At 32.9% G+C, this 27349-nt stretch overlaps 4 protein-coding genes across 5 annotated transcripts; 1 reads left to right on the top strand and 3 right to left on the bottom strand.

The window, feature by feature from the left end:
- Positions 1 to 9806: 9806 nt before the first annotated feature.
- Positions 9807 to 10693, bottom strand: LOC133852235 (chaperone protein dnaJ 11, chloroplastic). The gene has a single exon (XM_062288944.1). The coding sequence runs from the start codon at positions 10676 to 10678 to the stop codon at positions 10025 to 10027; it is 654 nt and encodes a 217-aa protein (XP_062144928.1). The 5' UTR covers positions 10679 to 10693; the 3' UTR covers positions 9807 to 10024.
- A 7517-nt stretch (positions 10694 to 18210) lies between these two features.
- LOC133852710 (uncharacterized) lies at positions 18211 to 19011 on the top strand. Its single transcript, XM_062289466.1, has 2 exons — positions 18211 to 18608; positions 18789 to 19011. Exons 1-2 carry the CDS (start codon positions 18211 to 18213, stop codon positions 19009 to 19011), a joined length of 621 nt encoding a protein of 206 aa, XP_062145450.1.
- Positions 19012 to 20140: 1129 nt separating this feature from the next.
- LOC133852359 (E3 ubiquitin-protein ligase ATL6-like) lies at positions 20141 to 20884 on the bottom strand. The gene has a single exon (XM_062289101.1). It carries the CDS (start codon positions 20755 to 20757, stop codon positions 20182 to 20184), a length of 576 nt encoding a protein of 191 aa, XP_062145085.1. The 5' UTR covers positions 20758 to 20884; the 3' UTR covers positions 20141 to 20181.
- Positions 20885 to 21497: 613 nt separating this feature from the next.
- LOC133852358 (DNA-(apurinic or apyrimidinic site) endonuclease 2) lies at positions 21498 to 26470 on the bottom strand. Of its 2 annotated transcripts, XM_062289099.1 has the most exons (10): positions 26239 to 26470; positions 26036 to 26147; positions 25722 to 25943; positions 25495 to 25580; positions 24721 to 24836; positions 24480 to 24560; positions 23980 to 24180; positions 23358 to 23509; positions 22116 to 22840; positions 21498 to 21864 (listed from the first exon to the last, which is right to left on the bottom strand). In XM_062289099.1, the coding sequence occupies exons 1-10, from the start codon at positions 26344 to 26346 to the stop codon at positions 21790 to 21792; spliced, it is 1878 nt and encodes a 625-aa protein (XP_062145083.1). In that variant the 5' UTR covers positions 26347 to 26470; the 3' UTR covers positions 21498 to 21789. The 2 variants fall into 2 exon arrangements, with proteins under 2 accessions (XP_062145083.1, XP_062145084.1); XM_062289100.1 differs by lacking the exons at positions 25722 to 25943; positions 26036 to 26147; positions 26239 to 26470 and having other exon boundaries at positions 24721 to 24831.
- Between the last annotated feature and the right edge of the window lie 879 nt (positions 26471 to 27349).

Below are 27349 nucleotides of genomic sequence, written 5' to 3'. Positions count from 1 at the left end.
TTAATTTATTCCATCAAAGACTATCATCAAGCATAATTCGAAAGAGATGCCATGCAAGTTATTTTTTGGATTTTTTTTTTTTTTTTTTACATGTCTATAAAATCACTTTTAAAAGGAACTTCCCTTTCAAATACCAAAGTTTTATAATTTACTATATAGACATATAACTTTTGTATATAGTTATGACTTAAGTTTAAGACTTGTCTACTTTTATCAACATAAATGTGCGCGCACACACATAAAGAAACTACATACGTATTTACATAGGTTCAAATCCCACGCAAAAAAAATCATAATTCCAACCGTTCTTTGAGCTTATCCTTTTAATCATTATGAACAAATATTTTTGAAAAGTTTAGTGGCCTAATTTAAAGTGATCTACTTTTTGCTGACAGCAATATTCACATGCCCTAAAAGGCTGAAACGAATGTCACATGCAGGAGTTGCTGGAGTCAGAGTCAGGACGTACCCTTTACAAAAAGATTTGGTCGTTTGTCATCCCACAAGGCATACAGGAGAACCAATATCTTAGCAAAAAGTTATTTATGAGTGTCTAGCTTACTGTAATATTGGGCCCTATAATGTTGAACGTTTATCCAAATTCAAGTAAGAAGATAAAGGCTAGCTAGTTGAAGAGAACTAGATATTAGAGGGGGGAAAAAAAAGGGTGAAGAGAACTATTTGTTTTCTTTTGTTATATCCACGTACATTGTGTCACACCATTTAAAATTAGGGCTCATATTTACCGTGAAACAGCATATACATCATTAAATTTGTGAGATCTAATATAGACCACAAAATAAATCATTTTTAGAGTGCGTTTAGGAGTACAATTTTAAATTAAATCACAAAAAATGTATCGTTTAAGAATACGTTTTTTCTTTTAAAATAAAAAATAAAAATCGATTTGAGAACGTATAAAAAAAAAAAAAAAAAAAAAAAAAAAAAAAACAACAATTTCTAATCGTAGGCAAGCTAGAGAGTGCGTTTTCAAAACGTACTGTTTTAAAAACTAAACTGCGATTTTACCAACTGTTTAACTGCATTTTTAAAAATTATGTTTTCGAATCGCTATTTTTTTAATTACATTTTTGAATCCGCAAGCCTAAATGAACTCTTATTTCACTTAAAACGGAGAAATTCATATACATCCTTGATTTATTGAGCACAACTAAGTGCATTCTTCAATTTATACTGCGCGCATGGATCCTTAATCAGTCATGGCAAATAGTGTCGATTTTGCGAACTTGGGCCCTTGTTTGTAAGATTATCAGATGCCGGGCCCATTTTGTAAAGCTTTTTAAGAAGTGAACAAAATACCAGCAACAAATAAATTGGGCCTTGGGTTCAGCATCTAGATTTGGGCCTAAACTTTGAAACCCTTACCCTATTAAAAGCAATTAAAAAAAAAAAAAAAGTGAACCTTTTTTTTTCTTTTCTTTTTTTCTTAAAAAAATAAAAATAAAAATAAAAATTCTTTGACACTAGTTGCTATATGATAATACTCTACTCCCTCCCTCCCCTTTGCTTAATATTAGTGAAGATTTGTATATTTTTTTAGTTCATAAAATAAGAGGAAAAAAGTAAAGGAAAACTACTTTATTGAAGATCAGAGAATGTGAAAAATATATTTTCAAAAATAAGGATGAAAAGAAAAAAGAAAAGAAGAAAATAGAGTGAAACAAATATTTTAGTATTCTCATTCATTTTCCTTATTTTCTAGTATCTTTTATAAAATGATGACAATTGGAAAGTGTACTCTTTATAATAAATTTCTATTCCTAAAAATGTTTAGGTTTAGACAAGACATGATAGAGGGACAAAAGGGCAGGATATTCTGGTCGACAAGGTTAGCAATTAAATTATAAAAAAAGTACATATAACCTCCTTAAATTATTATCTCATTATCAATGATTCGTGCCATCTAGCCATTTGACGAAAAGTGTTAGCTATCACATCACAACCCATCATTGATTGACAAGTAGCGTAATTGATGATTTATCAATACTTCTTGTCATTATAAAATTGTAGTCTTACCATCAAATTATAAATAAATTATTATTTAAAAAGGAAAAAAAAAAGAAGAAGGGTCGCCTTTCACAACTAGATGAGCAACGATGGGTTGTCTCTCTTCTGGTGAGGGCCAGTCCCTCTTTTTATATATATATTTCATTTTTTATTGTATATGAGAGTGTGGGAGAGGGACACCCCTATTTTTTATTTTATCTAAGAGTAAGACGGTAATTTTACAATTATGCTACATGTCAATCGACAATTAATTGTGATGTGACATTTAATGGTTATCGTCAATAAATATAATACATTGCCACTTAAAAACACAACTTTCGACAATCTTTGTTCACGCAGCAATTTTTACTTTTATTTTTTTTATTTTTTAAGAAAAAAAAAAAAAACCTTAAAGCTAGATAGGGGACCACCTTGCCATATGAGTAAAGTAGTCAAAAGTTGTGTCTTGAAGTGACAAAAGATTATATCTCTATCGTCAAATAATTAAAAGACATGAATTATTTTGGACAAATAACTTACTTCAAGAAAAATAATTTTCCTCATTCAAAATGTGGAGGCCCGCCCCACTAAGAACCAGATTCAAGTTGTCATGTACGCATGTAGTTGTCGTTGAAAGTCATTAAAATGGTACTGGCTACCTGCCAGGATTCATGATTTGTGGTGGCAAGAAAACAAAAAAAATGGAGATTAATTAAGATGTGAGAAAAGTAGTCAGAGTAATAGCATTTTCTTCATGTTCAACTTGCAGTGGGTTCTTCATGAATTGTACGAAATGTTTGTCTTCAATTGCTCCTAGTCAAGATTGGTTACACATTTAGTGTTTTTTTCTTCTTTAGCCCCTGTCGATCTCCTAGATGATGACAATTTCTTCACCCTTTAGCGAATTTTAAGGCCAAGAATAATATATGCTTCTAGAAATTTAGACCTTTTTTATAAGGAACATGGATCTCCTATTATTGGGATCCTTCTTCTTAACTTCTTTTTTTTTTCTCCCTTATTTTTGGATAACTTTTATTTAACTTTGCCTATATGGTATTTTTCTTTTCTTTTTTTTAAAAAAAATGATGAAACCACTCTGGAGAAAAATGCTAGGTCATTTTCTTGAAAAAAAAAATGTTACGTAGCTCAGATTGGACAAGAATTGTATCGATCGAGCAAAGTTGTAGAACAATTATTTCTTAATATTTTATTATTATCTTTGCTCCCTCCTATTAAGGATTTGTGTTAGTCATTTTAGTCTTATCATATTTCTTCTAGAAGACTGAAGAGATAAAGCATCTAGAAAGTCTTTTTTTCTAGAGTAAGAAGGAGTCGTCTATATGACGAGAAAAAATTTGCTCCTTGCATTTTTTTATTATTTGTTTTTCAAAAGTCATGCTACTTTATTTTATGCTCCATATAAATTTGAATGGTTCACATGAAGCATTTGGGCCGCCGGCTGACTGGCCCACACGCAATATTAAATATATTGCGGGTAATGATTTTTAATTTAGAGCTTTCATTTTCAATAAACGGCACAAAATAGAATAGCGAATATTCATCCTACGATAGCGGAAGCTTTAGCCGCATGAAAGATAGTGAAATTTAATAGAGATTTGAATTTTTAAAATGTCATAATTTTTTTTTTATATTCAAAAGATCCCTTTCAATATATATATATATATATATAAAAAAAAAAAAAAAAAAAAAAAAGACTAAACAGTCAAATGTATAGGGTTACAAAGATTCCCTAATAAATCAAGTCAGAAGCACTAAGGTGAGAGTTTTTTTCACCGGGTAAAGTCAGACTCAGACTATAAAAGACCACAACTGCTAAAAACAACTTAGACAACAAAATAATGCATCTACGTTATATGAACTATTACTAGATCTAGGAGAGGACACATATTCTGATCTAATAGGAAAAAGAACGATGTTAGAGTCGGTATAGACAATTGATTGATAACATAAAAATGGTGCTTAAAAGCATTCAATCATGGCAAATCAGGGTAAGGGCGTGTTTGAGATTGCGATTTCGTAGACAATAAGTGCGATATAATCTTTTGTCACTTCAAGATTATATGAGAGTGCTTAGCTGTGTTTTTAAAAATCATTTTTTTAAAAAAAAATCGTACATTTTAAAATCATGATTTTAAATTGCATTTTTTGAAATCGCAAACCCAAACAGCCTGTAAATCAAAAGGGAGGCAAACATGACACCTTGTTTTGCAAAGGCCGCTATTAATAATAGTTTGAATATTTACTTCAAAATATATATGTATATACACTAAAAATCGGTTGAGAGTAATCAAATTATTCCTATGGCCCAAAAAAGGGGTTTAACAACACTTGCTTATAGTCATTGTGGCTCGAGTCTTAGGCGACTTAGGTGGTCACCTAAAGCCCTTGATTAATAATTATACAATAAACTTTTATTTAAAATATATATATATATATATATATATATATATATATATATATATATATAAAGGCTAAAAATAAAGCATTTTAAGGCTTTAATATGGTGAAAAATTAATAAAATACTCTTTAATTAAGGTCTGCATTTAATAATTGTACAATAAATGTTATTTCCAAAGCAAAATTTAAGACTCTAATATGGTAAAAAATTAATATATAGTTTCTAACTAAGGTCCTCAATCATGGTAAAAATAATTACAAATTGAAAGTCTCATTATTCACATCCAGAAAAGGAAAAAAAAAAAATCCATAAATTCTTTAAAAATTCCAATTATTCACACTTTTCAAAAGCCATATTTTTACATTCATGAAATTAGTCTAACGTGAATAATTTTTTCTTCAACTTTTATTTGAATTGAATATTTAGAAAAATATGAAGTCTTCAAAGTGCATAGATTATCATTATTTGCGTTATGCATAATAGATAGAATTACACCCTAGGTAGTCTTCAATGTCCAACAATTTTTTTCTGCATTATGCATTACACATCAATCTTTATATAACTTATTTCCATTTTCTCTTTCTTTTTTTTAAAAAAAATAAAAATCTTATTATTTCATATTTTTGAATAAAGTGATAAGTCATTCTATATCTAATAAGTTATTAAAATAAAGTTTTAAAATACATTTTACAAATATAAAAAAGTTTTCTAATTGACATATTAAATAAAAAATATATATTATAAATATTAAATAAATTTAAATATAAAAAAAATTGCCTCACTTAAACTTGTTGCCTTAAACTTCAAAATTTTTCAAGCCAACCCTATCGACGGTGCGAGCCACTATTCTCTGTCAAATATTGGCGGTCCCAATCCACCACTCCTTTGTTTTCCATTGGAGAAGGCCGGGCCCGACCTCCGGGAAGCATGGAATTTTAGGAGTCAAATGAAGAGCACCAAACCTTACACTTTGTCCTCTTTCTGTAAAGGTCGAAGCACATGGCATGCTAAGGTTTTGCGTTGACTAAGTCATCATGTTAATTAGTTAATTAAATGTAATTATCCAAATATATGAAATTTAATATAAAATACAGCAATTCAATATTTAATGGCGACTACTTCTTTGTGAGCAGTACACAAAAATAATTCAAACCCATTGTGTACGTTGCAAGCAAGTAGGGACGGAAGAACATATTTCTCAACGGGCGTGCTCGGAAATATGTTTGGGATCTGTTCATATATTAAATAAATGGAACTTAAACAAATTTTTGGCTGGACTGTTATAGGGTCATATAAATTTATATAAATTTATTTTTTATTATTTTTAACTTTATAACGGGAACATCTTAAATATTTAAAAAGATAAAAATGAATCTTCTTCATAATGTAAATTATATAATTTAAATTATTGTAATTGTGAGTCTTAATATAAATATATATGTGTAATGTGTGTATATGAATGGGTTTGTGTCATTGTGTGTATGTATGTGTACGTGTGTGTAATAAATGTATACACATACTATAAGATAAACATATACACGTACGGAAGATTAAATTGTTTAATATTTGAGTTAATTTATTTAATTAACTCAAATTGTAAAATTCTAACAAAAATTAGTAAGGATTTACAAAAGGAAATAAACAATCACAACATTAAATTTATATATTTAATGAATATGTAAATATTTGAGTAGTGCGTGAACTCGAGTTCGTTTGCGACCCAAAAAAAATATATATGTATCAATACTCAAATTATTTAGCTCGGCTCGATTACAAGCATGTACAATTAGCATGTTATTTATATGCAAGTGTAACATATTATGACAAATTATGGGTTTGTTTGGTTCTGTTCTAATTAAACAATCTTCGGTTTTATTTTTTTTATTTTTTATTTTTAAAAAAAAGGTAATATATATATATATCGCAGTCGGGGGGGACATGCATGCATGTGTTTGAAAACTAGCTAACTTACAAAAATTATAAGTTGTTAATTTGCACAAAATATCAAGATGGTGTTTCCTATTTGTATATATATATATATATTAATTAATTATAATGAAAAAAAGAAACCATTGGTCCAGATTTTCTTATTGTTTTCTTGAAAAGATGTCTACTGGCTTACAGTTTTGCTGATCGTTAGAAGACAACGAACCAAGTCTTGTAAATTGAAATGTCTGAATTCAAAACAATTAATATATGGACGGCCGGTTTGGATTTCGGCATCAAATAATAATATATAAGATGAACAAACCGGTTTGATTTCCTCCAATCCAATTTATTAAATTGATAATAAATTAAAACCACGTGTTTTAAGCACAAATGTCACCTAATCTATTAATTCTATTAAAAGATGTACGTATGTGAAAATTATATTTCTTAAAAATAGATGTCAATTTAATAAATTAATTTAATTTTCTTTTTTCTAATTCAATTAGAAGGAAATTACAAGTCGGCACATGGACCATGGCGGAGGTGGAGTCGAACCTCGATCAACACTGAATAATCAAACTTCATTTTATGGGCTTGGCATGAAAGAGATGCTTGTGACAACGATAAGACGTGCCATGCAGACCACCTATCTTTTATTTCTAGATGATTTGCCTCAGTCCACCCGATTTATTTCTTTATTTTTGCTTTTATTTTAGCGTTGGAAGGTATACGTACGTAAGAAATTTATCAATTAATTTGACCAATATCATAGAATTAATAAACCGTTTACAAATCTTTGATCGATGCACCATTTTTCGGATAACTAGAAAGGACCGAGTAACAAATTCTATTGTTACAGAATAAAAGTTGAAAATGTCTGTCTTTTTCGGCCATGATAATTAGCTAGTCTTTCACGCAAGTTCTCAGTCCAGAAGCCAATCAAATGTATTGAAGCCTATACTTGCCATTCCAAGTCTCACACTTTTTTGTCTATCTTCTTATCCTTACCCTTCTCAACATACATATCTATGGAACTTAATTAAGAGAAACTACTCTATAATATTCAATCATAGAACATACACTAAAAAAAATAGATACCGGCTGGTTTTTACTAGCGTACTTTCTTGCTTTTGTCAGCATTAAAATAAGGGAAGAAAAAAAGAAGCACCGCTCTTTGTCAATTTGTCACCGACAATTGCCCAGAATGTCGCTAGCTATTGACTCTTTCCGAAACCCTCCCGCCCTCCTCCCTCCATTTCCGACCCAAAAAAAAATGAATTTTTTTTTTTTGTTAGACTAATGCTAAAACCCGCTTTCTTTTTTTATTTTGTAGTGATAATTATTTGAAGGCACAAGATTCATCCAAGTTGTCTTGCAAATGGAATATTTTTGTCTTCCCCCATTACTCGCAAGCATTTTTGTCCAATGTTACTCTCTTTCCCATTACTTGTAAATCAATGGGAGGCCAATCATATTGCAGGCACACACTTCACATCATACGTATAGGACATGGGGTAATGTGGGGATTAATATGCCAACCACACATAGTTTTCATTCTTATCTCATTGAATGTACGCGTCATGTAAATATCTCTTATTCCTCCACTATAAGAAGATAAGGTAAAGTTTAGGGTACTAAAGCCTTTACTATAACCTCCTTCGTGGTAATTTATTATTGGTGAAATGATTAAGAGTATATGGTTAATAAATCAATCATCAATTAATTAAATTGACAAATAAAATTTTTTGCTTAATCATTTTACAAATTATAAACCATACCATGTCCACGGATGGAACCATAAGCTCTTATGGGCAGGAGTTAGAGGTCAAAAAAATTTGTTAATACATAAAGGTCGGTCGGCTAATTTTTTTTTTTTTTTTTTTTACCTTAATATTATTTTTTTGAATTGAGAGGGTCCCTCCCCCATAAATCCATCACTGACCATGTCAGTTTGTAAGAGATACTTTGTAATAAAAACTGCTGGTAAGATATATACCTCATAGAGGTCACATATATTTCCTACCAAAAAAGAAATTAGGTCACCGTCCCCTTGTGTTTTACAATTTTTTTACATTAAGACCCCAATTTCTAATTTGATAAATTTGAGATCAATGCTACCAGTATTTGTAAATTAAGACTTTCGTTAACTTTTCCATCTACTAGATAACCGAATATTTAAAAAAAAAAAAAAAAAAAAAAAAAAAGGAAAAGAAAAGAAAAGAAAAGAAAAAGAAAAAAAAAGTCTAATAGATAACCCACTCATCATGATTCATGACCTATAGGGGCTTCCGTGATCTCCGCTCTTTTTTTTTTTCTTTTTTCTTTATTTTTGTCGGAGAGGGTATCAAAATATATAGGGATGGTCGAATTTCTTTCTATTGTAATTATAATCGTTTCGGGTATCTATTGGACGAAAAAGTTAGCAAAGATCTCAATTTACAAATGCGATAACACAAATCTCAAATTTATCAAAAACTACGGTCTCAATGTTAAAATAATAATAATAATAATAAAATATATATATATATATATATATATATATATATATATATATATATATATATATATATATATATATATATATATAAAGGGAAAAATTATGACATAATTTCGCAACAGAAATCATATTTTAATAAAATTTAATTTGTCATAGTAACTGTATTTATGATTTTCTATTTTAGCCTTTTTCGCTGTTTTACGGGGACATCATATATACTATCTAAGATTCTAAATTGTGCATTATATCAATTCAATTTTATCAAATTGAAACATTGCACTTAGCTGGAAAAAAAAAAAGAAAAAAGTACATCATACTTTAATTTAACAAATAAATTTTTTTTTTAGTAGGGAGATATTAAGTAATATTTTAGATCAAGACAAGCTCCTTGGCATATGAATTCTTCTAGAAAACTCCCCTTTTCCCCTTTGATTTTTGATTTTTGATTTTTTTTTTTTTTTTTTAAAGAAACACTAAAAAAAACCCAAAGGTAATTTTTTTTTTTTAAAGGAAAAATGTTTGATCTTCAATCTTTTGTCTATATTCGTGTAGAGTTTATCTTCGTACAAAAAATTTGCTATTAAATTTATTAAACTAAATGTAAACATCACATGTTCAACAATAAATTTACAAGCAAATAATAATAAAAAAAAAAAAGCAACAAAATGATACTAAACACGTCTCTTTTGTAAAACAAAAATGAAAAAGAACAAACTTTGAAGCTCCTTGGATAAACCTTGAAGAGAGCCTTATTTTTCAGAAAGAATAATATTACAAATCACATTAATCACATCACAATGTTGAATAATAATGAAAAAAAAAAAAAAAAAAATTCTAACATTATCCGTTAGAAAATACCGACAATTATCTTCTGGGTGCATTTAATTGGATTACACTTTTATGCCAACAGCGTCGATCATCCATTATTAAAAGAGAAATCAAAAATCGCAAAAATTCACATCGGCAAGGTGATCTACTATTATTACTCCTCAAAAAAATATGTACAATCAACTCAGCCCAATAAGATGTATATATATATATATTGATATTTATTGGTAGGTCTATGTATTTACATATGTATCGTCTGCTCTTCGACTAATCTATTCATTATCTTCACTCAAATCTGGATTAGTGTTCGACTCGGGGAAATCGGACGCGGTGAGTCAACTCGGTCACCAGCACTGGTCCGTCTCCCAATTCCGGCTCCTGTAGCCGGACGCGAACACCGTCGCCTTCAACGGCCGGTACCGGTGAAAGAGCTTGCGATCGTAGTCGGCGCGCTTCTTGGGGTCCGATAACGTGGAGTAGGCGGCGTGGATCCTCATGAACTCACCGGCCGACGAGTCCTTTTGGTTTGCGGCCAGCACGGTGTCGGGGTGGGACGTGCGCGCCAGTCTCCGATACGCGGCCTTGATCTCCTGACACGAGGCTCCCGTGGGGATGCCAAGGATCTCGTAAAACGACCCGCACGCGGCGGCGTTGGTGGCCGTGTGGTGAGGGTGGTACGGCGGCAGATACGACGTTGTAGTGTAGTTCTCGGTCGAAGCGGTGGCGAAGGCTTGCGGTGGTGCGAATTTGACGCGTGGCGAGGTGTTAGTGGCTGGCCTGGGAGAGCTGTTAGTGGCTGGCCTGGGCGAGCTGTTAGTGGCTGGCCTGGGCGAGAGAGTTGGAGCGGAGAGAGTTGGACGGGATGGTAGTACTACAGATAGCATCGTAAAGTATGGTGAGTTGTTATGCGGTTGAGGCGATGAGGGGAAAGAGGAAGGGGGCTTCGGGCTTTTAAATATAGTGCTAGATGAGTGGAGATGGGCCCGGGGTTTAACCATGGTTAACTAAGGGTTAAGTTTTATTGCGTGGGGTTAACTAGGGTAGGGACGAACCATGCTTATCCCTGAGGCTGAGGCTGATGCTAGGGTTGGGAGCTGACTCATCAGCAAAATAGAATATATATCCAATTCTATTGGGATGATGATTTTGGTGGGCAGCCGAGTAGGATAATGTTTTTTTGTTTTAGATTCTCTATAATTCTAAGTTTTTATTTGGTATGCAAAATGTGTATTTTATTAAAAAATGAATAGTTATTATTGAAAATAAAAAAATGGTAGAATGAAATAATTATTCAATTTTTTTAATTTAGTGACAACACATATACTATAATTGAAATTGAAACAAAATTACTAAAAAACTCACATAATTTCTTTTTTTAAAAAAAAAAACTCAAATCCTTTAAAAAAAAAAAAGAAAAAAAAAAAGAAAGAGAAGAAGTTAGATATGCGGCCACCACATATCTAACTTCTTTATTTATTTATTTAAAGTTTAGTTTGAAAAAATTTAAAAAAAAATATATGATTTTTTTTTAAAAAAAAATATGTTGTCTATTCCTATAAATAGGTTTCTAGATTTCTTACCAAATAAAAGAATATTTATTTCAATGAAATTCATTCTATTCCAATTACTTATTTTGCGAATTAAACGAGGCCTAAGGAAATTATATCTTTATGATTTTTTAAATGAAAATAATTAAAATTTTATAACATAAGCATTTATTCCTTTTAACGTGTGATATTTGTCAAAATATTCTTACAAGAAGGAAGACACATATTTATAAATAAAAAGTATTTGATGTTTTATTAATATATTTATTTGGGAAAAAAAAAAAAAAAAACAAGTGAAGTGAGTGTCAATTAATTTAATTGATAAATCTCGTATCGTTGTACAAGAAATCAGAGATCAAAATCTCACTAACATGAAAAGAGTGAGGGGGTTAAAGAAAGTGAGAAGGTTGCCTCCATATTTACTTAGCTTAATTATTAGTTTAATGGGGAGCTTCAGTGGACCTAAATAAATATGATAATCCACGAATTAAGTGGAATCCATACCACCAAGCTCATATTGCCAATACTTTGTCATTTGATAATCGAGCTTAACTTTGATTAAACAAGAGTTTCAACACTATCTTGAAATAAATAAATTCAGATATTTTTATTTCTTCTTCGATCAAGTGTCTGACTCCTTGAGTAACTAATTAAATAGTAGGGCATTAAAACTTTTCCTTAATCATAGGAATAAAAATCAATTCCAATTATGATTCCACGAATAATTCATTATTTAGAACAAAATACATAACACCTTAATATGTGTCTAATTAAACCGTATGTGACATGTGGGCCATACTTTAATAATTACGGAATTTCTAACATTATAATGCTCATCTCATATACAAGATAATTATTTTAATAATTCTTCGAAGATCCACCAAAAGAGTTGTATTCATATCTAGATATGGGAAATTAAACTCCACTCTCATACTTAAAATGTCCTACATATCCTACTTATATCATCATGTTAAAGGCCTAACAATTGATCCCAAAACCCTACGACTGTTTGATATTGATTTGATTAAAAACTTAATTCGTAGAATTGTAATATTTCACTACGCTTTTAAATCTGATAACTATGGCTACCTACTTTATCGATATTAGCTAGTTCGATGGTAGCCATTTATTTTTTTATGGCTCCACTCACCTATTAATATTTAATGACTTAATACTATATTCGTACATAATACTCATACATTTTAATTCAGCCTATAAGTCGTCCCCTCAGTGACTTAAACTCATGACGTGGTGCTTGTTCTGATACCGATTATTAAGGGCATAAAAATTGATTCAAAAACCGTAAGACTATTGAATATTGATTTGATTAAACCCTTAACCTTTAGTATCGTAACATACCGGTACCAACCTTGTATAAATTGTTCATTTTTACAATATTGCCTTGAAAATTGTTGGACCAAGGAATGGAACCGCTTCCATCTTTTATGAATTTCCAAGATTGCAAAATGTGCTTGGCTTTTGAAACAAGTCTTAAGTAGAATTTACTATTAAAAAACGACTTGCCAAGACGTGGTGTCCATAAGTTTAAATACGCATCGTTAAGATATATTTAACCAATATAAAGCACTTAGGATCGTAAAATTTCACCCTGTGTAATTTGCATCGTCCTGTTTGCCTTCATATTTTGGTTATCTTAATCTGATATGGCATCTTAATGGTCTGTTGATCCTTTAAAATAATAACTGGCAATTAGCCAATAAGCAGCAAAATGTAAACTCTTAATGCAATTCCCATTATGACTAGTAGACTTTTCCTCTCCACTTTGAAAGATACTTAGCTTAAAAGACGATATGGAGAAATCATATTGTTCGCATGGCAATTTGTTTACGCAACCAAAGCATTAGCAGACATTGTGGGTTACCACCACAACGCACAAAGATAATATCATAAATATGTCGAAGAAAAGGTTTATTTTAAGGGTTTGTTTAAGATTGCGTTAAGAAGCCTAAAAAATATTTTTAGTACATAAAAAATTATGCAAAGTAAAAAATAGATTTGTTTGATAAAAAATATAAATTAAAAAAAATGAAAATTGGATAGCCTCGTAAAGAAGAAGAGTTACAAGATCTATCTGTTTCTTTAGACAAATGAACCTCACATCAATCTTTAACTATCCAGTTACGGTAAATGGGATCTTATCACTAATTCGAACGGTTAATTGCATGTATGTTTTTCATGGAGAAGATCCTCTCTATTTCAAGTTAGTGTATTCAAGAGGGGTAAAATGGTTAAAAAAAATAAAATAACCATTTTACCCGTCCTAAATGAACTAATCGGCTCCTCTCCATTTCAAATTTGTTTCCGTTTTCATAGCCTTTTGCCTAAGCTCTTTCCAAACAAAATATATTCTCCTCCACTAGATTGCCAACAATTAGTTTAAGTTCATTCAATCAAAAACTATATTTTTTTTTAAACTCGATCAATTAAACTAGACCGGTTGGATCAAAGGTGCAAAAGGCTTCCATTAATTTATGGACCGCATCTTAATTTGATGCATTGCTTAAGCTTCCACATACTTTCATTCCTAATTTGGTCTATAAGTCGCCTCCTCAATGACTTAAACTCGTTACATGGTACCTGCTTTGATACTGATTATTAAGGGCATAACAATTGATTCAAGAACCATTAAAACTATTAGATATTGATTTGATTAAACTCTTAACCCATAGTATCGTAACATATCACCCTTATATAAATTGTTCATTTCTACAATATTGCCTTGAAAATTGTTTGGCCATGGAATGGAACCGCTTCCATCTTCTATGAATTTTTAAGATTGCAAAATGTGTTTGGCTTTTGAAACAAGTCTCAAGTAGAATTACTATTAAAAAACGACCTGTCAAGGCAGGGAGTCTAGGAGTTTAAATACACATCGTTAAGATTATACTTAACTAATGTGAAGCACTTAGAATCGTAACTGTTTCACCGTGTGTAGTTTGCATCGTCCTATTTGCCTTCATGTTTCGGTTATCTTAATCGGATATGGCTTCTTAGCGATATGTAGATCTTTTAAAATAATAATTGACAATTAGCCGATAAATAGCTAAATGTAAACTCCTAATGCAATTCCCATTATGACTAGTAGACTTTTCCTCTCCACTTTAAAAGATACTTTGCTTGAAAGACGATATGGACAAATCTATTTGTTCACATGGCAATTAGTTTAGGCAACTAAATTAAGCATTAGCAGACATTGTGGGTTACCTCCACGAACAAAGCACAAAGATAAGATCATAAATATGTCGATGAAAAAGTTTATTACGTGGGTTTGTTTGAAATTGCTGAACCCTAAAAAGTATTTTTAGTACATAAAAATTTGTGTAGGGTAAAAAATAAGTCTATTTGATTAAAAATAATAAATAAAAAAAAAATTGGATAGCCTCAAGAACGGAACCAAAACTTTTATCGCCCATAAAAAAGAAGGGTTACAAGACTTATTTGTTTCTTTAGACAAATGAACGCAACATATTGAGCTATCCGGTTAGGATAAATGGGATCTTAATGTTAATTCGAACAGTTAATTGCATTTATGTATTTCATAGCCTTTTTCCGAACAAAATATCTTCTCCTTGACTAGGTTGCCAACAATTAGTTTAAGTTCATTCAATCAAAAATTTATATATATTTTTTTAGCCTTGATCAATTAAACTAGCTAGACTGGTTGGATCAAAGGTGCAAAAGGCTTCCATTAATTTATGGACTGCACCTATGCATCAGTCACATCCAGCAAGATAGTTTATGCCCCCACAAAGAAATTCATCATTACTCATGATGCCCAAAGAATCTATGATCCATTAACGATTAAGAATGTCTTTTAATTGAAGTTAGATACATGTAAAAGAAAACCATCACAATCTCTTACTAAAATTATAACTAACAAATTTTCTTTTAAATTGGGTTCAAATATTAAATTGACACTTACTTTTAAAATATGTAATTTTCACATTCAATTTCAATCTTAATAAATTAATACGTGAACGTGAGGATCACATATTTTATTGATAATGACATATATCAATAAAAATAAAAACAAAAACACATTATTGCCTGAAAGTAAACCGCCTTCTCTGACTAAAAGATATTAATAAACAAATAAAAAAGAAAGAGAAAGGACAAGACAGCCGAAGAAATTGCTAAGGTTTGCCGCCTCACCGCTTAGAGCACTGAGGAGTAGTTATCATACTTGTTCTCCTTCCTATATTTAAGAAAAATTTCATGAAAATTATTAAAAAACAAAAAAACAAAATCTCTCATAGTAAATGTTTTATATTTAAATAAAAGGGTTGAAAATAAATAGTAATTTTTTATGTATACATAATACATGTCTATTATTCATTCCTTAAAAATAATTTTATTCTTTAAATATTAAAAAAAATATGATTAAAAATTTACTATTAGTGCTCTTAGTTCTTTGGAATCTTCCTTGTAAAAGGGACATAAAAAGTCGTGTGTAACTTGCTTTTAGGAGTGGCAATTTGGACGATGGATGCAACCTCACTTGGATCATATTTATGAGATTGTCAATCAATGTTAAGAGGATGAATAAATTAATTAAAAACACTCAAAAGAAAAAAAGATGAATAATTTAAAACTAAAAAACAAATCAAACGTGAGGCATGTTTTGACTTTTGAGCTTTGGAGGCAGCCAAGAGTCACTTGGCTGAGGGCAATACATTTTTATTTTTATTTTTATTTTTTTTAAAAAAAAAAAAAAAAAAAAAAAAGGAGAGAAGAGAAGGGGGCTACCCTTCTCTTTATTTTAATGTATTTTTGGGTAAGGAATAAAAAATTTGCAAGAATTTAGAGAAGCAATTTTTTTGAAGAAAGAGGATTATTATATTTTTATTATTATTTTCTGTATTTGAAAAAAAAAATGAATAAAGGTTTCAGCTTTAAAACGATTGCAAACTCAGGTCTTAATTTTGCAAAATTTAAAACTATGATCTAAAAGTAAAAAACGAATAAAGCATAAGAGAGTTCCATAATATTTTTCAAAGGTAAAAATAGAAACTCAAGGAGAAATTTTAGTAACTTTTTTCTTTTTCTTTTGTTTATTTATGTTTTAAAAATCTGCTTTCAATATTACATCCAAATGCTTTTCATTTTTTTTTTTTAACAAGCACTTTTAAAAAATAGTTATCAAAAACAAGTTTTCAGATGTGGTCCTTACAAAATAATTTTTCAAAACTTAAAAAAAATAAAAAAAATAAAAAAATTAAATAAATAAAGAAGTAAAAAAAAGAATAGACTATTCAAAAACTCATCCAAATGCACTCAGAAAATTTTAGAAGTAGTTGTTGTGAGGATCATTTATGTTGTATGGTGATAATGTCGCATTTTGAAATTGGTAACGCCCGAAAAAGATGTGCGTTAGGAAGACCCAAATTAATTAAAGGGGTCCGATGTTATAAATTAATTAAGGCGGCTCTATATCGACTTGACCTTTTAGTAACGTTATTGTAGTACTAATTACTAGTATTGAAAGGTCATTATTTTTTATTTTTTATTTTTTGAATCATTATTTTGTGTTTTATTATCCATTTAAGATGAATTTCAATCCCTGAATAAGGAAAAGGATAAGAAGAATATCCTTGCTTTGTTTGGTCAAGCCTAGCTTGTTTAATGGGGTTGCATAAATATATATATATATATATATATCGCTATCGGATAATCTTTGATAACGTGAAGCTCACAATAGAAGTTGATAATGGCTTCGATCATATACAGTCGGCAAATGGGACAAGGACAACTTGCTTCAATTATTTGGGCAACATATTTCAACTTGATCCCCTATGTCTTAGATTAGGTAATTCTCCATTACACAAGACCATACCATGCATGATGTTATGGTTTATCAATTAACGATATTATCCACTCCTCCCATCCCAACACCTTTCAACATCAGTTAATTTTTAGCTTATAAATTTTATCTTTTCTTTTAACTTATCATGATAACGACCCCTCCATAATTTATCAACTTAATCAATTCTTATCCCCCACATCACCGCCATGAAGACCCCTTCATCTATAGGATAAAATTTTCTTTGAAATTGGGTTATAAATATTTTTTCTGACTTGATCGATCGGTCAATCGGTTAAACGTGTTAATTTAATAGACAGAATTAAAACAAGTTTTTTTTGTCCTAATGAGGGATACGTTTTCGATAGCTAGGAAGCTTTTGTATTGGGGCTTTCAAGGGGATGCAATTTTTTTTATTATTATTTTTTTTTGTTTGCAGATTTAGGATTGAAAATATAGGTCATTTTTCATCCAAAAAAGAAGATAGAGGTCATTTATTTTTCCCTTATGGGTTTAGTGGCAGAATTTGGAAAAATGTCATGGGGCTATGTGGTGTACTTGTTGAATCCACCCACTTGTTGTCATGGGGCTATGTGTTGTACGTGTTGAATCCACCTACTTGTTGGGATGATGTAGTTTCTTTGGGTTTGTATGAGTGGAAGGGGAAAACTATGAAAGCCTATATTTGCAAGTTTGTGTTTGGTTCTTCTATTTACAATATTTGGAGAACTAAGAATGCTATGAGGCATGATAATAATTCCTGGACCGAAGAAAAGCTTTTACGACATATTAAATGAGAAGTGAAAATATGATTTACTACTAAAGGTACATTTATGAAGACAAATAAAAATGTTATACTTTGTAATGCTTTGAGTATAGATGAGATTTTAATTTAGTTTTGCAGAGGGATGTTTCGTTGGTTTTTAAGCTTATAATGTTTTACCATAACTTTTCTTTGTAAAGTGTTCAGTTGTTTGGTTAATGAAAGTTTATCATTCAGAAAAATAAAAAATAAAAAATAAAAAACCAGTTGTTTGAGTCTAATTGGCTTAAAGGTAGAAGTTTTTGGCAAATTCTAGTTCCTAAGAGTTGTTCTTGAAGCTGGAAAAAACCTCTGCATCTTAGAGAAGTTGCCAAGGAGTTGTTCAGTTTCAAAGTGGGAATGGGCCATAACATTTCTCTTTGGTTTGATGCATGGCACCCGGATGATAGACTGATTGACGCTTATGGTTTTCGGGCTGTTTATGATTCTTGCCTTAGTCTGAATGCTTGTGTCTCCATTGTTCTACATGAAGGTTCCTGGAATTGGCCCCCTGCTAGATCAAATGATCTAGTGGCTATTCAGGTTAGACTTTCGGATGTTAAAATTGGAGAAGTGGATGTTGCTGTTTGGAAGTTCAAGAGTGGTGTTTACTTTTGTGGAGAAACTTGGCATTTTCTTAGACCTAAGTTCCCTGTGGTCCCTTGGTGGAAGGTTGTATGGCATCCCATGGTTATTCCTCAGCATGCTTTCATATTGTGGCTGGTTTTCAGACAGGCCACTGCGACTAAGGAGAAAATGTGTGTCTGGGGATTTATGGGGCATACCTTATGTAGGTTCTGTTTTCATGTGCAAGAATCGATTGATCACCTTTTTTTCCAATGTGGTTTCAGCCGTCGTATTTGGTGAAACCTTATGGCGGATTGCTTAAGTCCTAGTCCTATTGTTAGCTGGGATGATATTGTGTTGTGGGCTTGTAGTCTTAAGGGTAAGGGGATGCACACCACTCTTTGTAAGCTTGGTTTGGCTACAGTTGTTTACCACATTTGGAGGTTGCGAAATGAGCTTTGTTTTGGAAATTCCCCCTTTATAGAGGAAGCCTTGGTTGCTCGGATCAAATGGGATGTTAGGACCAAGGTGTTGACCCGAAAATTCAAGAGATCTCCTCTTGATAGGCAACATTCGGCTTTATGGATGTTGTAGCTTTGCTGTAGTTTGACTCAATTGGTGCTTTTTTTTTTGACTGTTTTGATGTAAGGTGTTTTGTGGGACTTCTCCTTTTTCTGGAGGTGTAATTGTTTTGTTTTTGGTTATAGAAGCTTTGATTCATCCCAAAAAAAAAAAAAAAAAAAAAAAAAACCTTTTGACCCCAATTTAGAAGAAATTTTTTTCATGAAAATATATTTGATGGAGTTATCACCCTTAATCTATAATCTCCCGTAAGTAGGGCAAAGGGACAAAAAAGGATCCAAAAATAAAATAAAAAGAATCAATTGAGCAATGTACTATGTACATTATAGAATATTTTTCTTAATTTGATTGTGGGTCATCAGCGTGCCATAAACATTGGTTGCATGTTAATATTTAAGAGGATGTAGTGTCCTATTGGTTGAAAATGTGTTTTTAAAATATTACGATTTGAAAATGTAGAAAATTTGTATTTTCAAATTGCAAACAAAGGGGTGCATGATTTTAAAGGCTAAACTGCAACTCTTAAGATCGAACTACGGTTTTACCAAACACTTAACTGCATTTTTAAAAATTGCATTTTCAAATTACTATTTTTAAATCGTACGTTTTGAAACCGCAAACCCAAACATACTCTTAATATAAAAGAACGACTTAAAATTGTTGTGTTCAAACACACTCTAATTCTCATCAAGCAATATTCATTCCCAGAAAATAGAGCACAAAGAATTCAAAATCATATTATATAAAAAATAAAAAATAAAAACCCAGCTGCAATTATATTTATTCACACTCAAGCAAATGACAAAATCGACCCCGAGGGGTAGCTCAATTTTTTTTTTTTTTTTTTTTGATAACTCAAAGGGTAGCTCAATTAGCTGAAGGCCAAGCTTCATAAAAACATGCCCAAAATATTTTTACAATCGTTTAAAATAAGCCCTAATAGAGATTCTAAGAAGACTCAAAATACTAAAATAGGCCCATTAATACCTAATACGTGGATAACAATTAAAAATCACAACAATCGTGCAAATTACGAGTAGTAATCGCATGATACGAATGTAAATGCGATTATTTAAAAGTAATAATCGCATCCGCATGTACAACCCTAATTAAGATTATATATAGACATCGAAACCTCTTTTGATGTTACAAGTGTGTCCAACAACCAAAGGGAGCCTAAACTTACTGCAAGTGATTGGCAAAGTTAGGACCCAACAACATGGATGGATCACCAACGTCAACAACGGTGCAACGGGTCCTCGTGGGCTCCACGTCCTGCTCGATCGTACGGTCCCTACAGATGGGGCAGTGCAACGATCTGAGCAGCAACCACTGATCAATACAACCCCTGTGGTACATGTGCCTACACCTCGGCAAAAGCCTGACTTCCTCTCCATGAAAAAACTCCGCCAAGCATATCGCACAGTTCGTCTCTAACCCCAGTGATGATGTTGTCGAATCGGAAGAACAAGATGCCGACAACAACTTGCCGTAGATGAAGGTAGGAAGGGTGGCAAGCTCGTCTCTCGTTGACGACGTGATGGTGGCATTGCTGTCTTGAGGCTGTGGAGGAGACTGATTGTTGAACGCGCTGCCGCATAAGCATTTGAACATGGAAATGAGCAAGGTGCTGATGAGCATGGCCATGACGATAATTGTGACGTACACGTCTACGGTTCTCTCTGTGTTTTCAACTTGGGGTTTTGGTGATAAGCCACTCAAAAGGAGTCTCCGACTATGTTGTTCTGTTGGGTTCATGAATTTTAATTGACCGGCCGTTTTACTACAAATTTCTTACAAATCGACTGAAACTGAGAACGAAGATCTGTATAATAGCCTTCACATTAATTTTGTACGTGGAATCATTAGGAAGACAGGTGGTGCAATTTATTTTTCTTTCAAATTTAAGATTTTTTATAGACGTAAATGCCCCTAGCTAGTAGAAATTCTATCTCGAGTTCCACTAATCATGGTACTTGTTGAAGGGTGTGATTGTCTTTCGACTCTGGTAATTTTTAGGTGCTACCATATATAGGAGCTTCGTTGGCCTTAGCTAAAATTTCTCACATTCTTAACTGCAACACTAGGACGCGGCGATTTGATTCATTTTTAGAAGAAAACCCCCGCGTTTCTCTGTTTCTAGAAACTACTCGACCTTTCTTTTATTAGATCATTCTCCATTCAATTAGCTTGATCAAAATCCACATTCCCTTTCTTTTATTAGATCATGAGTGTATTAGCTTTACCTCCTCGGGGCAGTTTTTCTTTAATCTGAGTTTAAGAAATTCAGTCTATTGAATTGATATGTGTTCTAAAAACACGTGATTCTTATATGTAAAAATCACGTGCTCTAAGAATAGATGTCAATTTAATAAACTGAATTGAAAGAATTTCTTCCGGACTTAAATTCGTTTGTTGGGTAAATTTTGTTGTCTGATTTCAACGAAGAACAAAAGATACCCATTGGAGGGTATTATGCGGGAAAAACACGAACTAAGTATCGCACTAGGGCAAATAAGGCATGTGATTCTTGCATTATCTAAGGACAAATGCTAATTTCATAGATTAAAAGAATTGTTTCCAACCAATTTTGTTCAAATATTACATGTTTTGCATCACAGAAGCATATGCCCGGTTCCCGAGAAGAAGTGCAGAGTAAAACTGCATGATCCTTCAATACAGAAAGCTATTAATTACAAAATACATTGTCAGTGCAGGACCATCAGGAGACAAGGATAGGAAGGATATGGACCGCTTGATCCTTCAATCAAAACTTTTAAATCTTTGGCATCATCGTTTGTGCCGAGATTTTGAGCCAGCCCATTTGAAGTAACCGCAATTTGCTTCAGGATTAGATGCAGGTCCCTGTTAGAAGAATGATCTTTCTCACGGTTAAATAAACTTGTGAAAGCATATTATTTTCTTCTCATGTATTTGAATATGATTCAGTGCACATCTGAGAGTGTGATTATATATTTTTAATTCAAGAGCAACCATTTTATGTTTCCTTCAATTCTGCTCGTTTAAACCCCTCTAAACAGAGAGTCTATATAGACTAGGAAGAAATGCTCCAGAGAAGTTAATCGAGTAATAACATAAATGACCCATTTGCGTACCTCAGCTCGTGCACAGACATAAAATCTGCGACCAGAGTTAGGGCCTTGTTTCTTCACTACCCGTGCAACACATTGTTCACTATGGCCCTTGCAAAGAGGAATACTATTCTGCATGACTTGCTGTATCCTTTGCCACTCCAGTAAAGCAGCATTAGTTTTGTCTTTCTCCAAAGAACAGGAATTTGATTCATGTTGATCCTGAGTGTATGCACTTGAATTCAACGCATACTGCTGGGAACTGCTGAAATGAACATCCACCACAGGAGTTTCATTGGAGTGATTACCAGACTCTGGGACATCTGCCTGACTGATTAAAAAATCAGTGTTAGAGTCATCAGCACTACTGCTAATGTTTGGACTTCTCTGGAAAAATGATTTCAGTGAGAGTTGGGACCATTGACTTTTTCTTGCTTTTTTCTTGGTTTCATGGCTGGGCATTGATTTACTACACTCACTTCCTGACTTAATCAAGGTGTTACAAGCAGCACCAGCACCAGCAGCGAAACCTCTGGAATGCTCATCGGTATTAGAAATGAGACCTTCATATTCTTGCTTTGAAGAAGAACAACATTCAACGGGGGACATGCCAGATATACTGCAATTGTCGAATGATTTTTTCACTCCCTCATTGCAAATCTCTATTGTGATATTTTCATTTGAAAGTGAACTTGACATCTCACAGGATTTAATTTGTTCAGCAAGTTGCCTTTTTGTTAAGACTGACACTGCACAAGACAATGGGCTTGTAAGTTGGCAGCCATAATATGGAAAACCATCAGCAGCAAAGATAAACAAGTTGCACCCTTTTCTTTTCATTCGTTGACACTGCACAAGGCTTGGGAAATTTGCAGCAGAATACAGAAAACAACCTCCCGTAGGAAAAAATAATAATAATTCCATTAAAAGCCTAGGATAAGTTAGCAAGAAAGTATTTAACACTCTCAAGTGGTTATACAGAACTACAGCGGATTGGATGTTCCACTAACCCTTATGGCTGGACATCCATTGTATAAACCATGCACAATAAATTCTTTGATCCAGTAGATGAGTGACATTGTAATCTAAAACAGCAGCAAAATACAATGTAACTTAACCAAGAAAGTGACCAATTGCTCCTCAAATCTTAGTGTCCCAAACTAGTTCACAACTTGATGTCGATGAAGACATAGGCAATTGTATAAAATGGACATATCTGACTATAAAAAGAGACTGTAACCCACAAAATGAGAAAATTTCTCGTACCAAGAGTTTGCTGAACGCCATGAATCATGGGAATATATCTAGCAGATAAACTTGGAGTACTATGTTCAGAAATATCAGGAATTTCCAGAAATCTTGTAAAAACAGGAGCATGATCAGAACCTTCCAGTTTGATGCTTCGCCCTCCTTTCCACCTGTAGGTAGGGCGACATGCAGAGATACCCAGACATGAAGTCTATGTATATTAGCATGTATGATAATCTTGTACTATATGACGGAGAATGACAAGTGTTATTACTTGGAACAAAAATTGTAAGATCACTGATGCATATGCAAAATAACTTGTAAGATTTTTTTTTTTTAATTATTATTTTTTTATTTTTTAACAAGATGGGTAGAAAATTTGCAAATACGAGTTTATGAATTATGGCTTGCAGTATAATGAAAATTTCTATATAGTTAGACCGGCTGACAAATTTGGTTTAAACTTATTGAATAAGGAATAAAATGTCCTTAATGTCTTGGATCAAAGCATTTCCATTTGAGACTGTTGCATAACTACATAGTGCAGATGCAACCACAAAGAAAAAAAGTATTTCAAATTGTAGTAGTATCTGCAGCATCATGCAATCACTCTATACAGCTACACGGCCAGATCCTTTACCTAAGTGTATTTCCAGGTTTCCATCGTCTGTACTGTGTCAGTATGTCGCACTCATTAACATGGCAAGTCATAAAGTCATGGCCTTGCAGGTCATGCTGTTGATGTAAGCATGATCCCGCACATAGAATATGGTCAATTCTGGTCCCATAGTTAAATTGTTCAGCGCCTGTATTTTGTGGCCAGCATGTGTATGCTTCTCTTCTGTGTAAAAATTCAAGATGGACAAAGGACAAATCAAGAGAGGTCAAAAAGTTAAATACTAACAATAATGATAACAGCGGATGATGAACCACAAAATATGTCACGAGTGTGGCTAAAAGGGAAAGAAAGGGGGGGGGGGGGGGGGGGGGGGGGCGCGGGGGAGAAAGGGGAAGAAGAAAAAAAATTGAAAATGAGATAAAGACTAGAACTTCAAATGAATCGAAGCTTCTCATTTTACTGACAACACAAATAATTAATCATCAACTACAATGATTCCAAGGTCATGTTAAGTTCTATACCTATCCGGATGCTTTGTTCTAAAAACATCAGTAAAAGAGCCTCCAGATTCCACTAGCATAGATCTAAACCATCTTCTGAATCTACAAAGCAGTTCACATCAAACAATATCAATACCAGCTTTGACTGCTAAAACAGTAAATTATAAAATAGAAATTTAAATGAGCACAGCAGCTAAGACTGCTTGAAACATAGCCATGAGCAAAGCAGACCGCCGTGTATAAAAATAAGCAAGCAGCTTACTCATTCTTTTCGAAATCTGGTCCAGCATCACAACGATCCATTACTGTGGGTGCGATATTGAGATCACCAACAACAATTATCCTCCTTCCTTGAAGCAGGAGAGCCTCCCATCTTTTCTACAAAAAATATTACCAACATCACTTAAGGAGTAACGAATTTGCATATGTTAATTGACCAGAAATGGTTTTAGTTAGTATTCATCCTAATAGCTGAAACTACTGAACTTCGTAAACAGGCAATGTATTGTAGGTAACTTTACCTTGCCATCCAGAGTACCTACTTTATAATGGGCAAATTACAATAGACGAAAAAAGATGGCTTCCCACATCAGACACATTTTCAATTAATTATACTACCACAGTTCCGTATATGAGTTTCTAATGAATTGGACCATATACAAATTTGTGTTCTTCTTGTCTCTGCATAACAAAAAAGATTCCTTTTTTTTTTTTGCTTCTTTTTCCGCTCAGAATAATGAGATAGACGAACTGGTTTGGACTGTGATAAATGCTAAAAATTAATTTTTGGTTTGTACTGCCACCCTTGGTTGATTGGTTCCACATGAGTCAACTGATCAGCATTTTTCATAGTCAACAAATAAGTTCATACACTCTCCCAAAGAGGAAAATCATATAAACATCAGTATTCACCTCTTCAGTAATGGAGCCACAAGAAGTAAAAGTCTAACGCGTGTTTCTTCATGCATGAAAGTAAAAACAAAATCCAGAATCCATTAACCGTGAGTCCAGTACTAAGGGGCACAATTTGGGTTACCTGTAAGATCTTGAAAAATGTAAGCTTGAACCGGATCCTTTCTATATCATCACATTCAGCTCGAGGTCCATACAGGTTAAAAAGAACTGCCAAATTCCCAACATTCATCAAAAAGCAAAGGGATTTTGAACATCAATTCCATTACATACATGATCAATTGCAAATGAAAAAACCAAACCCATTTGAAAGCTAGAGAACATAAATAAATATCATGCTTGGAAACTTACCAAAATGGCCATGATCTGTGATAACACAACGCCCCTCGCTGTCAACCTTAAGCAGCTCATCTTTCTCAAACTCCCCCTCAAGGCCTTCCGCTGCTTCACACGCTTCGCCTTTTCCATTCTGAGAGTTTCCAACAAGTCCTGTGCAGCCCTCCTCCGCCGCAATCGGCAGGGCTACTTCGTTGCTCGAAAACGCCGACTTTACGCGACAGAACGTAGCAACACCTGAAGCAAATCACAGAAAGCAATAAAGCACTTAGTGTGTGAGATATCCCAACAGTCCGGGTTTGGTTGAGACATTTTAACAAACACCTTACCAGAATAGCCCATTCGACCTTTATCAGACGTGCGGGTGCACGAGAAGAAGGATTCGTATCCCTCCGCCACTGCCATGTCCGCCGTTAGCTCCTGCCTTCTCAACTTGGTCTCCTGGTTGGGTCGGAATCGGAAACATTAAATTCTAAACACGAATTTGTACAGAAGCAAAGAGGGAGACACACAGAGAGAGCAAGAGAGGCACCTGAAAGCAGATGATATCGGCGTCGAAGGAATTGAGCAATTTCTGGAGGGATCCGAACTGCGAAATGCGTGATCTCAGCCCGTTCACGTTGTACGTTACTATCTTCATTTTTTGTTGTTTTTCTCATTTCCTTGCTTCGCCGAAGAAGAGTGTTGTAGCGTCAGCCAGCGGGGGGGCCTCGAGTCTGAGCCTCTCAAAGTCCTGCTTTGGAACGCCGTCGTTCTGGAATTAGTTCCTTCTTCCCCCCCTTTTTTTTTTTTTTTAATAATCCTTCTTCTAAGATATCGTATAAATTGCGAAGACGACACGTTCAATTCTATATTGATCAAGTATATGAAAGTTTTTCGTCAAAATTTAATTGAATAATTTTAGTTTTAAATTGATACATGGTCTTAGAACACTATGACCCTTGCTCTTGAAAATCACATGCTCGAAGAATATATATCAATTTGAGAATAATGGAATATATTATACCCACGGACGAAGCCAGCATTTGAGATTTGGGGAGCAAAATTTAAAAAATAAAATAAAATAAAAATAAAAAATGGAGGGGCAAACTAAAAAAATAAGGGTAAATTTTTAAATTTTTTTTTTAGGAAAATAATGGGACTATTAAATTTCTTTTAAAGAAAACATTGGGGGGGGGGGGGGGGCCTTGGGCTCTCATAAGCTTCAAGGTGGTTCCGTCCTTGATTACACCTATGATGTAGCAGTATTCATCAACTTTCAGAAAAAAAATAAATAAATAAAATAAAAATTAAGAGCTAACGAGCGCCGCTACATTCCATAAAAGTAAGATAAAGATGTAGAATATAATATTACTCATTAGTTTAGTAAATTGAGTAGGAATAAATTCCTCCAACTCAATTTAAAGAAAAATTGTCCTCAAAGTATAAGTTATTGCAAAAATTTAGTTGTAATTAATGTTCTTTTAAGATATCGTCTAGATATAATTAATTATAATTTATATATATATTTGCATGGATTCGGCTTCTATGCGGTACTTTTTAGTACCGCATAGATGCTGTAGTTTAAAACTACAGCGTTTTGCCATTTAATCGTAGTGTAAACTTAAAACTACCGCATTACTTAAAAAAGGACGGCACCGTTT

Source organism: Alnus glutinosa, chromosome 12, assembly GCF_958979055.1.
Source record: "Alnus glutinosa chromosome 12, dhAlnGlut1.1, whole genome shotgun sequence".
Taxonomy (NCBI): Eukaryota; Viridiplantae; Streptophyta; class Magnoliopsida; order Fagales; family Betulaceae; genus Alnus; species Alnus glutinosa.
This window is presented reverse-complemented; position numbering and strand designations above follow the sequence as displayed.

Excerpts from the sequence above, each read along its gene's own strand:
- LOC133852358 (XM_062289099.1), bottom strand. The coding sequence starts at position 26,346 with ATGAAGATAGTAACGTACAACGTGAACGGGCTGAGATCACGCATTTCG. Across the intron at positions 25,944-26,035 it reads AGGTCGAATGGGCTATTCTG|GTGTTGCTACGTTCTGTCGC; the intron begins GTAAGGTGTTTG and ends GATTTGCTTCAG. Across the intron at positions 21,865-22,115 it reads ATGTCTGTGCACGAGCTGAG|GGACCTGCATCTAATCCTGA; the intron begins GTACGCAAATGG and ends TTCTTCTAACAG.
- LOC133852359 (XM_062289101.1), bottom strand. The coding sequence starts at position 20,757 with ATGAACCCAACAGAACAACATAGTCGGAGACTCCTTTTGAGTGGCTTA.
- LOC133852235 (XM_062288944.1), bottom strand. The coding sequence starts at position 10,678 with ATGGTTAAACCCCGGGCCCATCTCCACTCATCTAGCACTATATTTAAA.
- LOC133852710 (XM_062289466.1), top strand. The coding sequence starts at position 18,211 with ATGGGCCATAACATTTCTCTTTGGTTTGATGCATGGCACCCGGATGAT. Across the intron at positions 18,609-18,788 it reads ACTGCGACTAAGGAGAAAAT|TCTTAAGGGTAAGGGGATGC; the intron begins GTGTGTCTGGGG and ends GTGGGCTTGTAG.